Source organism: Oncorhynchus clarkii, chromosome 24 (genome assembly GCF_045791955.1).
Source record: "Oncorhynchus clarkii lewisi isolate Uvic-CL-2024 chromosome 24, UVic_Ocla_1.0, whole genome shotgun sequence".
Lineage (NCBI taxonomy): Eukaryota > Metazoa > Chordata > Actinopteri > Salmoniformes > Salmonidae > Oncorhynchus > Oncorhynchus clarkii.
The window spans coordinates 7718669-7732453 of NC_092170.1; the positions used below are offsets into that span (position 1 = coordinate 7718669).

Consider the following 13785-nt stretch of genomic DNA (forward strand, 5'->3'; position numbering starts at 1 on the left):
ACGTCCGACAGGTGCCCGGCTCTCCATCGAAGCGTTCCGGGGGAGGTAAGCGAGGTTCCCAGGAAACTGGGATGACCGGTGAGGCGGCTCCGCTGACAGTTGGGCTACTGAGGAGCTGTGAGATTACCATCGTGGTAGGCTGTCTGCCAGACAGCCCGTGGAATTGCCCCAGCAATGATTTCAACGCTTGGTCATGGCGTTCGGCCAAGGTCTGGACCCCTTCCACAAGGCCACAAAGCAACTCCTCATGCCTAGCAATGGTGGCTCCTTGGGAGGAGATGGCGTTGTGAAGCTGGTCCGAGTCTGCTGGGACAGTCATGGCCAGTTTGTACTATCAGGTTTGAAGGTAAGACCCAGGTGCAGACAGTGTCGAAGTAAAAGTTTATTAAATCGAACACAGTCAGACAAAGGCACAGGACGGCAGGCAGGCTCAGGGTCAGGTCAGGCAGAGGTCGGTAATCCAGAGTAGTGGGGCAAAGGTACAGCGCGGCAGATGGGCTCATGGTCAGGGCAGGCAGAAAGGTCAAAACCGGGAAAACTAGAAAACCAGGAACTATAGACAAGACAGGGGCAAGGGGAAAACCGCTGGTAGGTTTGATGAACAAAACGAACTGGCAACAGACAAACAGAGAACACAGGTATAAATACACAGGGGATAATGGGGAAGATGGGTGACACCTGGAGGGGGGTGGAGACAATCACAAAGACAGGTGAAACAGATCAGGGTGTGACATAGAGATGATGTGCAGGAGCTTGCAGGGATATGTAGTCTTTCCTGATGTCTACTTTGATGCTAATTAGCAGTTTCAAATCTGAGAGTAAATAGAGAAGAATATATTGATAAAAGTCACCTTGTCTGAGAGAGATTTATGCAGTTATCAAAATGTTACGCCAGGGTAAGCCTACGCAAAACACAGCCCTTGTGTTTCTAAAATTCCCTATGGGAAAAATGAATGGTGGAAAAACGATTGGAACCTTTTCCCTGTTTGGCCGCTAGGTTTTATGGGTCTTACAACAACACCACTGTGGGGCTCTATTCTGTAGTGTTTATCATAAAACATCGTTGTCCATGCACATCTCACAAATCCACTTGTATCAGCAATATACTGTACCTCTTTCTAATGGCAAGTTTGATACACTGATATTTTTTTCTAGCGCAGCCAGGACTCTTACACTCTATTTCCTTGGCAACTTGTGATGCAATTTAGCATCACAACCGCAGTTTGACAACCATCAATTGGACCACACTTAAGGGCTATTCAGCCTCTCTTCGCTTGAGGGGGAGTGCATTTAGGAGGGCTGATGCCTGCTCTGTTTTCATCTCCTTGTTGACTAAAAGGCAAACTTTTCATGCGTGTACCTTGTGAGGTCACCTTTATTTTTTAGCGTGCAAAACAAAGGACACCTCTGTTATGCTGTCAGAACAAGCTGTGAGGACGAGGTCAGCCATTACTGCAATACTGGGCTGTATGTCACGGCCAGACAGTGTGAAATAGTGAATTGGCAATTAAAAACATCTTGTCACAACTCAAGTGGGGTGCAGACCATCAGCGAGTAAATTCCAAATGATCTCAGAGTTAGTCTATGAACAGTTATGGGAAATCCTGCAGGGGTGAGACAGTGGGATTGCTTGTTAACCACAGAGAGCGAACACCTGAGACATGTTTGGTTCCAAAACACTGTCTCTGATATGGTTCCATTGTCTCCGCTTTTTATAATTGATGCAGCCGTGTTGTGGAGTTCAGCAAGTGAGCCTTGTAAAATCCATAGTACGATCATAGAACAAAAGACCCATTTGCACTCTCATTGTTTTGGGGCAAATGAAAAACACAATCCAAACTGCATCTGTAAATGAAACATTATGTTGGCTGCATATCTCCAGGGCCCTCGTGTAAACAGTTGCGTAAAGCCCTGAATAGTAAACCAGGTCCTATGGGTCTGATATTACGGATAGCTAGGAGGTGAAGAGTCCAAGGTCCTGGGTCTTGATTTTGGGTCTTGATTTTAGCCTTATTTTTTGCCTTTTCATTTTTTCAACCGAGAACAAACTGTGCACAACTGTTCCTTTAGTACAAACAGATCTGGGACACTCAGTCACCCAGAATTAACTGATTATCTCCTTGCCTTTTTAGTCTGTAAATAAAGCCCAAGAAAAGGTTGAGATATGAGTCAGGCTCTGGCCTTCCGCTCAGTCTGGGCCTCTTGGCAGTGTAGTGGCTTCACCGTGGGGGAAACGTTGTGCCAACGTTTCCACTCCAGTCTTTAAACGATGAGAGGCTGCCATCATGACTCACAGTAATAGCATGTTTTAGGAGAACAACCACTCAATAAAAGACATACAGGGGGGTGGATACCCCACACACACCCTCCTTTGATTCTTAAGATCTGCAATAGTAACAGGGCTTCACACTCGCTTCCTAACAAATGGAATGACTAGGACCGCCATTCAAAATGTAACTTTGAATTGAAACCACATCAAAGACTTTGTATCACGCACCAAAGGCACCTCGCATACATGGCAGCTCCCATTCATATCCACTTCCTTAGTTAGCCGTCAGCACAAAAATGTAAAGTCAACCATTCAGCTGTAGGTAAATGTGAACCACCAGGACAGAGTTCAAGTGAGAGGTCCTTCATAGGATGACCTCTGACCCCTGGAGGCACAACGGGTCAGGGCAGGGTCAGGCTCTGTGCAGAGACTGTATGGAGTCAGCAGTGTTTACTAATGCTAACCCCCACTAGCTAACCCCTAAACCCCATTCCCGTCTCACCCTCCCCCCAGCTTCTGGCTCATCCATGGTCAAGGTGCGGGTGCAGCACCCCCCAGAGGCCAGCGTGAAGATCCACCAGGTGCTGAAGGTGGGGTATGGGCCAGGCACAGTTAGGGAGCAGTCGGAGACGGTCACCTGGTCAGCAGGCCTCTCGGGGGCCAGGACCAGTGTTCTGCCAGGGGAGCGGGCCGAAGCCCCACCACCCAAACCCAGAGTCCAGGCCCAGACCCTCCACGGTGACTCCACCTACACAGAATCCTCCGGATTCAAGTACTGCTTCAGGGAGGTCCGCAACGGCCAGGTGAGACTTCTCAAAATGACTTATACTATTGATTCCTACAGATAACTGCCAAAATAAATGAAACACTTGAGTAAATGAGGGATACAAAGTATATTGGAAGCAGGTGCTTCCACATAGGTGTGGAATTAACATCCCATCATACTTAAGGTCATGTATAAAAATGCTGAGCAGGCCCAGTTGCCCATTATTTTGGCTACCATGGCTAGAAGGTGCATTGAAGCTGGTCTGGTGCCTCGTTGTGGCCCAACACCCTATTAAGACACTTTATGTTGGTGTTTCCTTTATTTTGTAATATGTATATTACCTGTATATATGTAATATGCATTAAATGATGTAGCTAAGTCTTAAGCAAGCCAATAGAAATAGGTGGCATCTCTCATTGTGGTTGTGCCAGTTTAAATCCAATGCTCTTCCTTCTCCTATACCCCTCAGTGCAGCTCACCTCTCCCAGGACTCAGGAGTCAGGACACCTGCTGCCGAGGGATTGGACTGGCCTGGGGCATCAACGAGTGTGTCCTATGCCCTCCTAACACAGGTGAAATACAGTGTGCCCTGTCCCAGTTCTCCTTTAAAGTGAAGCTTGGCCTTTTGTCCGTATCCCGCTTCTCTTTTTTTTAAAGGTTTTTTAATTGAACCTTTATTTAACTAGGCAAGTACACTGGTTTTCTCCTTTCAGTCTTTCTATCACAAAATGGGTTAATCCTTTTTACCTTCTGTCCCCTTTGTGTACCTACCCCTCCTCTCATCTCAAAACCAATCAATATATACCAGAAACAAATGGGGAGGTCACTGCTGATTAGTAATCCCAGGTGCAACAATCAACAAAAAGTAACACTTGTTCTACACTATGATCATATGCACTTTGTTTATGTGTACATGTGTAGATTAAGTAATGTATTGTAGATGACAGCTATGCCATGTTTGACTATGATTTGTTTTTAGTGTCTCAAAACTCAATTTGAGTGGTCCACAATACATTTTTTTGTATTATTGTGTGACACTTAAATACATTTTTTTAAACGGTATGTCCCATGCTACAGTATGGTGGCTAGCCTACCAGCTTGTTCTTGTTAATCTCCTCTTCACTACCTTATTGACATTGACTATGGTTTTTTGAAAGGCCGGAGTGCTTCAGATTGGAGTGGAATTCCTTTTAGAAACCTTAAACCAGATGGCCTTGCTCTGTTGTTTGAGATTAAATAAGAACTTATGTATTACAGTGTCAAATTATTAACTAGTTATAAACAGTACATAAAGTTGTTGACATGTTTTACTCCAGACCTGACTAACCTGAATGGAATGTACTTTTCTCTTGACCATATTTGTCCATAAGTTGGCTTTGCCCTCTCGCCTCCTAGACCATATCAACATCATGTCAAAAAGTAGTGAGCTAATGTTCTGTTTTCAACTTCTTTCATCACCACTATTCATTTTAACAGGAATCCAGACAGTCCTGAGAATGTTTTAGGTAACTCTCCTCAGCCATGCCGGTAAAAGAAAATGACTTGTTTTAGATAGCAATGCCTAGAAATCAACACGGTCTTGTTTGTATCTGTTCCTTTTAACTAACAGGGAATTCATACTATTCCACATTATTATTGCTGTTATCAGTAATGGACATATTATGTAACAGATTGACTCCACGCTTAGCCAGAGCCCGTAAGAAATACAGAACATTATGTCGCCTGCTCTGTAGGGTCATTGATAAATACAAACACATGGAAGTAAATCACCAAACAAGGCTGTTTTTCTTTCTGTTCGACAACCTGGAAGATATGCATGGTTTTCATCATTTTGATTTAGACCACGAATGAAACCTCCTCAATTGCAATTTCTCCCTCCTTGCAAACAATTCTCCAAACATTACCATAAATAAATGGTTAATACCAAACAATAGAGGCCTTGTCCAAAACTCTGGCCTGGGATCACAGAGTCGTTTGAAACACTAAGTACTTTCTCCTTTCCATTTCCTTTGAGGAATGTCCTTTGAATCTTTACTCTGCAACCTCAAGTTACTTCACAACTTCCCACTTGTCTCCCAAGACTGCAAAAGTCCTCCAAATAGAGCTTTGTTTGATGTGAGAGGAGAGACAGCTGGGAGGGAGATTGTTAGCAGACAGGTGACCAATATTGTGTGATTTAGGCTGCCAACAGTCCAGCAAACAATTGGGAGTAACATAGCTAGCTAGCTCGCTGGAGATGGGGTTGATAGCCAATGTTAGATGAGAGTGTGTTTTCCACTCTAGACTGACGGTGAGTCATCATGCTCGTATGGTAAAAAAAAAACGTTATTTGCTTTGCTTCATTTAGTTGACCCAGAGCGTTCCGATGTATCCCATGGCTCCTGTACGCTTGGCTCTCTCTCTGTGGTGCTACATGCTGCTAGTCTTCCATGGTGGGATCAGGGACTGTACAGTACACACAGATTGACCACTAAAGCATCTGAAATCTCATCCAGGCTCTGCAGGAGAAAGACAGTCTAGAAAAGATTGACCCGGTGAATTTTGACCCATCACTCTGGTTTTACTGTAGACGCAGCTATTGGCACTACATGACTAGGTATCCTCTTTCCCTTTACAACATTAGGGCTCACACAGGGTCTCCCGAGTATTGCTATTTAAACATCATTATGTGAATTGCCTTTTCAGGAAATGGAGTCGATGGGAGCTGTCCGGCTGGATTTGAGAGGATCAACGGCACCCAGTGTGTTGGTGAGTACCCAACACATCAGTCCCTCTGAGTACACCTGACTATACCACTTACTGTAGAATGATGGTGGTCTTCTACAATCTTAGATAAAAGGGTTCAGAAAGGGTTTTTCTACTATCCCCATACCTTTTTGGTTCCAGGTGGAACTCTTTTGGGTTCCATGTAGAACCCTCTGTGGAAAGGGTTCTAAATGGAACTCAAAAGGGTTCTACCTGGAAACAAAAAGGTTATACCTCGAACCAAAAAGGGTTCTTCAAAGGGTTTTCATATGGGGACAGCCGAAGAACCCTTTTAGGTTCTTTTGGAACAGGAGAACTGACAGGAAGAGATGTGTGTTGAAATGTTATGAAATTATATTTGACAGTATTTATTTTTAAACAAATACCAGGTGAAACAGGGGTGGAAAAGAGAAGCATTGCAATGGTCTATCTTCATAATATGACCTCTCTCATTTTCATTTGATGTTTTGAGTGTAACAATGTATGATATCACTTCATCGAGTCAGCAGCTGTCTCCTTAGCTTGTCACACTGTATTCCATATAGGCTCAGCTCAACCACACACACAGAAAAGCTCTTTGAAGCAGCTCGTTATTCAACCCAGTCTTGTCACTTGGCCCAGAGATCTACTGCCGAACGCTGAAGAGTCTGAGGTGATAAGCTCTGAAACCATGAGCCATGCCTTGATTATCTGCCACTATGGAATGGCTGCTTCATCTGTCTCTGTAGAGCCTAATAAGATATGAGAGGGAACGGAGAAAACAGAGCACAAGTCTCCGCTGATGGCAACATGCAAATGCTATCATGCTAGCTATGAGTCACTCAGGCTCGTTCAAACACATGGGATATAGCGCTCAGATGGGGACATACCAATGTGGTTGCGCTCATTCATGGTGAATCTGCTATTGATCTGAGAGGGACACATACCCAAAGGCAGGCCACAGTGACACCATGCCACTCATCCGTATGATGATATGCATGTAGTTTTAGTTGATAAATTACATATTGCGAAAACATCACCTGCGATTCTTCAGAATAGCATTGAGGCTCCTGGTATTATATTGTACATGCCCATTAGTTAGCAGCTGATATAAATGGGAAGAGAAAAAAACTACATTGATCTGTAAGTTAAATTCAAGAACTTAAAGGAACATACTGTATTCACCTCACTAACATGCCTCAATGGATATATGTATTACTGTTATTTGTCAGGAGAAACTTTTTCACTCCTGCATCTATATAGAATGATTTAACATAGTAACTCGAATGGATTAGGTTCTGACAGATGATGATACAAACCATATTTGCAACGCTGCCTTTAAATGTCTATTTTGTAGCAAGAAGGTCTACAGTGAATTGGTGATGAGTTCAGTTCACTCCTACAACCCAACAGATGCAGCGTATGCTAGGCCAGTTGGTTGTATAACCTGACTGCTATAACCATTTCTCCAGGAAGAGCCAGATAGTGTGAGAAGTAATGACTACACCAGGCCCTGTTGCATCACTCACTCGATCTCCCTAACTCCCTGAGAGTTACAGTACATCTCGTGTCGTAAGCTGCTACGATATTGATGAGGACGGGGTTGGATAAACACTGATATGTTTATGTTATGGTTTTCGTTTACACTCACGTTGGATGTCGCCAGACTTTTTAGTTGAGTGTTTCCAAGATTATGAGTTCAGGTTGGGGCTAGTTTGACCAAGGTCTCAGCTAACACTACAGTTTATAAAAATGTATTTGTTTCACATAGAATTAACTCTGAGCACAAATGTTTGTCATGTCTAACCATCCTCATTGGGTTTCAAGTCAGTCACTATTAATATCCGTAGAATATTAATGTCCTCTGTGACCAGGGTCTCCCCCTGCAAGTACAGTATATCAGTGGGGAGCCCTATTATCTCCCCGGCCTTCAGGAAGAGGGTTCATGACTGTTTCCTGTCTGTGGATCCTATGGGTGGATGGGGTTAGGGAATAGGGATGTGATCGTAGTGTTTCCCTTCCTAGATGTTAATGAGTGTTTGCAGCCAGGCTTCTGTGAGAACGGCAACTGTGTGAACACTCGGGGGAGCTACAGTTGTGTCTGCAGGCAAGGATACATACTGGACGCCTCTCACGGGATCTGTATCTGTAAGTAGCCTACAGGGCACCCTGCTCAAAGGAAAAGGAAGAGAATGCTGCGCTGCTATGCCGCGGTGTCTGGAATGAGCAGGAATGACGCATGGCCGAGGTGCTATGGAGCTGAACTGTACAAAACATTACACACAACCTCCCATACAAAAACATGTTGAGTAAAGAGATAGAGGAAAATGTAATGTGTTTAGGATGTGTTGGATATTAGCCAACATACTGTAGCAGTGTTTCCCCAAGGATTTACTTCCAGCAGCGGTGGCAAAGGTGGGGGGTGGAGGGCATGGCCAATGGCGCAAACCGACCCAAACATTTTGTTTTACAGGTCATTTCCTGTAATTCTACATATTTTGCCATTTGTGATGTTTTTTTTTTTTTTTTACAGTTTTAAAGCTAGTTTCTTGCAATTCTACATATTTTGTCATGAGGCTGAGAGAATAAATTGCCGTTTTCAAGCTAGTTTCCTGCAATTCTACACATTTTGTCATGGCTTATATCGTGTTCTGAGTGGCTCAAACATTAGAACAAAATCAATGGGATACAAAAAGCTAAATCAATCATTATATTTGTATTTATTTTTTGATTCTCTCTAAATATCTAGTTTTTATTTTGGTGATTCTTAGTTCTCAAAGGTGGTCTTTGAGAACTAAGGGAAAAAATATATAACTCCATTATTTTTTCTTCATACTTTATATCAGGTTTTCGTCATTTTACACTGAAAACGTTTTACCTACCAAAAAAAATGTTTTCTATCTTTTGGAGTGGCGGCAACAGTTTAGCAGCGACGGCTGGGGAAACACTGTGTAGGACAGGTAAACTACCTCATGTAATAAAAATGTCCATTATCTTTACTCATGCTGATCCCAAAAATGAGTTCAACTTTCACACACTTTTAGATTGAACATTATTCAGTAGTACTTTACATTAACTGTGCTGTATTATATCATACATAAAACATACATTACACATCTATACGCACATCATAAACATGACATTACAGCGCCTGAAGTTCTGTGACACTCGGCCTGCTTATTCTAACCGGCATTTTACGATGGTCAGTGCTTCTGAAATGCTGGTTGGCCTGTGTGTTGCCTTTGGATCTGACGCAGTTTGCATCTGCTTGTCTGGGGCCACCCTCTCTATCCAGTCCGCCCCAGCTCTTGGCTCTAACTGTTGGAAGCTGTTTGTTTTGTGCATTGTTGACTCTGAGCGGTCATCTTTAAATAATGTGTTGCCAAAAAGTTCATGGGAATGCTTTCAGCTTTTCTGTTTTCTTGCTCTCTGAAGTGAGGGTTTAACAGCGATAAATTCTGACGTTTCTTGTTTTTTCTGACGTGTGGTACTTCTGCAACTCATTGTCTGTCTTCAGTTGAATATTTCTGTTTCTTAACCCGACTAAAGCAACAGATGTGACACAAATTGTGATACAAAAAGCAAAGACGAAGAGTACACCAGCATTATATTTCAAGATAATGTGTGAATCAACAATCAGCATGTGGTTGGGCCTGCATGTTGGGTTTGGTGTCTTCTTTTGCTTGAGGCCTTTTGGGGCATTGAGCTGTTTCAGTATGGCTATAATACCGCTATCTTCTCTCCACCATTCTCCCATTGGCATGTCCTCACCCTGTCTTCCTCTTGCAGCCCGTAAGGTGATCTCGGAGGATAAGGGCCAGTGCTATCGTATCCTAAACTCTGGCTCTGGCCGTGGTAGCTGCTCCGTGCCCATCCTCAGGAACATCACCAAGCAGATCTGCTGCTGCAGCCGCGTGGGCAAGGCCTGGGGCAAGAACTGTGAGAGGTGTCCCTACTTTGGATCAGGTGAGCATCCCTATTCTGATTCAAACCTCCACATCATACTGGTCCGGCATTGGATAATCATAATGCAGCTAGTGCCCAGTGTTAACATCTGCCTAAGTCACAGTATGTACACTGAACAAAAATATAAACACAACATGTAAAGTGTTGGTTTCATGAGGTGAAATAAAAGATCCCAGAACATTTCCATATGCACAAACAGCTTGTTTCTTTCAAATGTTGTGCACAAATTAATTTAAATCCCTGTTAGTGAGCATTTCTCCTTTACCAAGATAATCCATCTACCTGACAGGTGTTGCATATTGAATGAATTGTCTGTACAGCTCTGAGACAGGATCGTGTTGAGGCACAGATCTGGGGAAGGGTACCAAAAAATGTCTGCAGCATTGAAGGTACCCAAGAACTCAGTGGCCTCCAAATGGAATAAGTTTGGAACCAACAAGACTCTTCCTAGAGCTGGCCTCTCCCCCAAACTGAGCAATCGCGGGAGAAGGGCTTTGGTCAGGGAGGTGACCAAGAACCCGATGGTCATTCTGATAGAGCTCCAGAGTTCCTCTGTGGAGGAGATGTGAGAACCTTCCAGAAGGGTATAATGACAAAGCAAAAACAGTTTTTTATCACATGTATATATGTATTCAGACCCTTTACTCAGTACTTTGTTGAAGGACCTTTGGCAGCAATTAGAGCCCCTAGTCTTCTTGGGTCAATGGGTCTGAATACTTTCCGAATGCACTGTATATAGGTATGAAACACACTAACCAATTGAATCCTGCTTGTGGCGTTCTCTGTTTGCTCCTGACAGTTGCTTTCAAGGAGATCTGCCCAGCAGGGCCTGGCTACCACTACTCTGCCTCTGCCATCAAGTTCAACCAGAGGGTGGTGGAGCAGCACGGGACTGGAGGTCCCCCTGTCATATCCCAGAGCACCCCACAGACCAGGCCACAACAACCAGCCAGTAGTGGTGCACAGACTCCCCAAACTAGTCCCCAACAACCTTCAAGCTCAGGCTTTTTCACTCCCCAAACTAGACCCCAACAGCCAGATGGTAGAGCTCTCATACCTCAGACCAGGCCCCAGCAGCCATCGAGTGGAGGCTCCCTGTCCCCCCAGGGCAGACCACACATCCCAGCCATCTCTGTTACAGCAGGACCCACCCGGGTGGTGACAGGTGAGTAGAGAATAACTCATAGCAACCTTAAGGAGATTCCTCACCGTACAATGAAGAGTTTCATTCCAAAACGCGATATAACCATTTTCAGAACTGTTTGTAAATTGACATGAATTAAAAACACATCTTATGTTATGGTGACCGTAGTACCGCCACACCGGCAGTCACGAGTCATGACCTCAGTCAAATTCCCCCTTCCCCTGATCCGATACAGGTACATGATAATGGTCCATTTAAAATCAAAAATAAATTCACACATCTATTATTTAGTATATGTAAAGACAAGATTAAATCAAGAATAGTCTGATTAGCCTATCAGAAGCTTCTAAAGCCATGACATAATTTTCTGGAATTTTCCAAGCTGTTTATAGGCACAGTTAACTTAGTGCATGTAAACTTCTGACCCACTGGAATTGTGATACAGTGAATTATAAGTGAAATAATCTGTCTGTAAACTGTTGTTGGAAAAATTACTTGTGTCATGCACAAAGTAGATGTCCTAACCGACTTGCCAAAACTATAGTTTGTTAACAAGAAATTTTAATGACTCCAACCTAAGTGTATGTAAACTGTATGTTCAATTGTATTCTTCATGCTATAAAATAATATAAAATATTGCCACGGAATTCTAAGCAAATCTTGTCTGCTAAATTAGCTAGTGTAGCCAATCAGGGCCTAACATAAGGACAACTCAGAGTATGCTATTCTGTTCTTCTGAAATAGACTACATTTTCTTCATATCATGTTTCTTGGACCGGTCTAAAATAAATCATGGAGTTATTGTGATAGTGTAAGCTACATTTTCAAATGTAGATGTTCCAAAGGTCTGCATCAGTGGCTTGTGTGGAAGCCAGGAGATGCTAAATGTGTTTATGTTAATTAACTTCTTATGGCTGCAGGGGCAGTATTGATTAGCTTGGATGAAAGGTGCCCAGAGTAAACGGCCTGCTCCTCAGTCCTAGTTGCTAATATTTGCATAGTATTATTAGTATTGGATAGAAAACACTCTGACGTTTTTTAAACTGTTTGAATGATGTCTGTGAGTATAACAGAACTCATATGGCAGGCAAAAACCTGAGAAGAAATCCAAACAGGAAGTGGGAAATCTGAGGTTGGTCGATTTTCAACCCAGCCCCTATTGAATACACAGTGGGATATTGGTTATGTTGCACTTCCTAAGGCTTCCACTAGATGTCAACCGTCTTTAGAAACTTGAATGAGGATTCTACTGTGATGTGGGGCCGGATGAGAGCTCTTTGAGTCAGTGGTCTGGCAGAGAGCCAGGTCCTGGTCACGCTCATTTCACACGACCTGCGTTCCATGGCTTTTCTACAGACAATGGAATTATCCAGTTGGAACGATATTGAAGATTTATGATAACAACATCCTGAAGATTGATTTCATTCTTAGTTTGAAATGTTTCTAAGACCTGTATTATAACTTTTTAAAGTTTTCGTCTAACGTTCGGCTGGACCTGCACGAGCGTTTGGATTTGTGTACTAAACGCCCTTACAAAAGTAGCTACTTGGACATAAATAATGGACATTATCAAACTAAATCAAACATTTAATGTGGAACTGGGATTCCTGGGAGTGCATTCTGATGAAGATCGTCAAAGGTAAGGGAATATTTATAATGTTATTTCTGATTTCTGTTGACTCCAACATGGCGGATAAAAAAAAAATGTCCTTAGCGCCGTTCTCAGATTATTGCATGGTTTGCTTTTTCTGTAAAGTTTTTTTGAAACCTGACACAGCGGTTGCATTAAGGAGAGGTATATCTATATTTCCATGTCTAACTATTGTATTTTCATCGACATTTATAATAAGTATTTCTGTAAAATTATGTGGCTCTGCAAAATGACCGTATGTTTTTGGAACTAGTGAACGTAAATCACCAATGTATACTGAGGTTTTTTTAATATAAATATGAACTTTATCAAACAAAACATACTGTGTAACATGAAGTCCTATAAGTGTCATCTGATGAAGATCATCAAAGGTTAGTGTTTCATTTTATCTCTATTTGTGACTCCTCTCTTTGGTTGGAAAAATGGCTGTGTTTTTCTGTGAGTTGGTGGTGACCTAACATAATCGTTTGTGGTGCTGTCGCTGTAAAGCCTATTTGAAATCGGACACTGTGGTGAGATTAACAACAAGATTGCCTTTAAAACGGTATAAGATACATGCACTGTATATTTGAGGAATTTTAATTATGAGATTTCTGTTGTTTTGAATTTGGCACCCTGCCCTTTCACTGGCTGTTGTCATATCGATCCCGTTAACGGGATTGCAGCCCTAAGAAGTTTTTTAACAGTCAATTACCATGAGAAGGGAAGTTATTTGCTTGACAATAAACGGCTGACAAGATTTCATGACCGCCACAACCCTAGTCTTATGAAAGAGATCTATTATCTTACCATGACATGGGTTAGTGAAAATACATGATTCTGTTTGAAATGTGTTGCAAGGTCATTTTCTTTTAGAGAGACAAATAATCATGTTTTGTGGCAAAACGCTATATATCTGCCCCAAACAGAACTCCAATAAAAAAAGTTTCCCGATTGGGTTTTAATTACATGTAATTAAGTATAGATACATAAATAAATACATATTAAAATCATCTGTTTGTTTCAACTAAATTGTGCAAATATCATATAGCCAATGTATTGTATCCAGAGGGTGAACAGTGTACTGTAGTGTATGCAGTGTGTTTTCTTTTTGGACATTTAAGCATCTTTTTGTAACAATTTTATTGGGGTTTTAAAGTTATTTTTTCATTCATTAGGATAAATCTAGGCAAGCGTTATGAGTTTGATTATATAAACATCAGGGAAGGATTTAAGGAATAATAAGGACATTGAAAGTCTGTCGCAATTAATTTGCAAGGATGGGT

The 13785-nt window shown here is 42.3% G+C and overlaps 1 protein-coding gene across 1 annotated transcript in view; it reads left to right on the top strand.

The window, feature by feature from the left end:
- Positions 1-13785, top strand: part of LOC139382265 (latent-transforming growth factor beta-binding protein 4-like) — a 66098-nt gene that overhangs the window by 32916 nt on the left and 19397 nt on the right. The window contains exons 5-10 of the mRNA XM_071126132.1: positions 2783-3072; positions 3505-3607; positions 5721-5783; positions 7785-7907; positions 9549-9725; positions 10525-10890. Of these exons, the coding sequence (XP_070982233.1) occupies positions 2783-3072; positions 3505-3607; positions 5721-5783; positions 7785-7907; positions 9549-9725; positions 10525-10890 (1122 nt within the window). The remainder of the gene's footprint in view (positions 1-2782; positions 3073-3504; positions 3608-5720; positions 5784-7784; positions 7908-9548; positions 9726-10524; positions 10891-13785) is intronic.